This window comes from Tupaia chinensis, unplaced genomic scaffold (assembly GCF_000334495.1).
Source record: "Tupaia chinensis unplaced genomic scaffold, TupChi_1.0 Scaffold149383_1, whole genome shotgun sequence".
Lineage (NCBI taxonomy): Eukaryota > Metazoa > Chordata > Mammalia > Scandentia > Tupaiidae > Tupaia > Tupaia belangeri.
In genome coordinates this window covers 2326271-2326513 of record NW_006209227.1, presented here as the reverse complement: position 1 = coordinate 2326513, position 243 = coordinate 2326271, and the positions used below count along the sequence as shown (strand labels likewise).

The following is a 243-nucleotide window of genomic DNA, read 5'->3' as shown; positions in this document are numbered from 1 at the left end:
GACCTCGGGAGGCGCTCTGGCGGCGCCTGCCGCTGGCGCATCAGCTCCTTCTGCCGCTGGAGCTCCAGCTCCTTCCTCTTCCGTTCCTCCTCCTCGTGCCGGAGCCTGGCCGCCTCCTCTTCCATTCGCAGTCGGTTCTCCTCTAGTCGACGCTGGGCTTCTTCTTCTTCCCGGGCCCATTTTGCAGCCTCCTCTTCCTTTCCACAAGGAAAAATTGAAGCAAACGCGGAAACTGTATTAATT

General features: G+C 59.7%; 1 protein-coding gene across 1 annotated transcript in view; it reads right to left on the bottom strand.

The window, feature by feature from the left end:
* The window catches only part of GIGYF2 (GRB10 interacting GYF protein 2), a gene marked incomplete at its 3' end in the record, with an annotated part of 181145 nt that overhangs the window by 11573 nt on the left and 169329 nt on the right, over window positions 1-243 (bottom strand). The window contains 1 exon segment of the mRNA XM_027769362.1: window positions 21-197. Within this exon segment, the coding sequence (XP_027625163.1) occupies window positions 21-197 (177 nt within the window).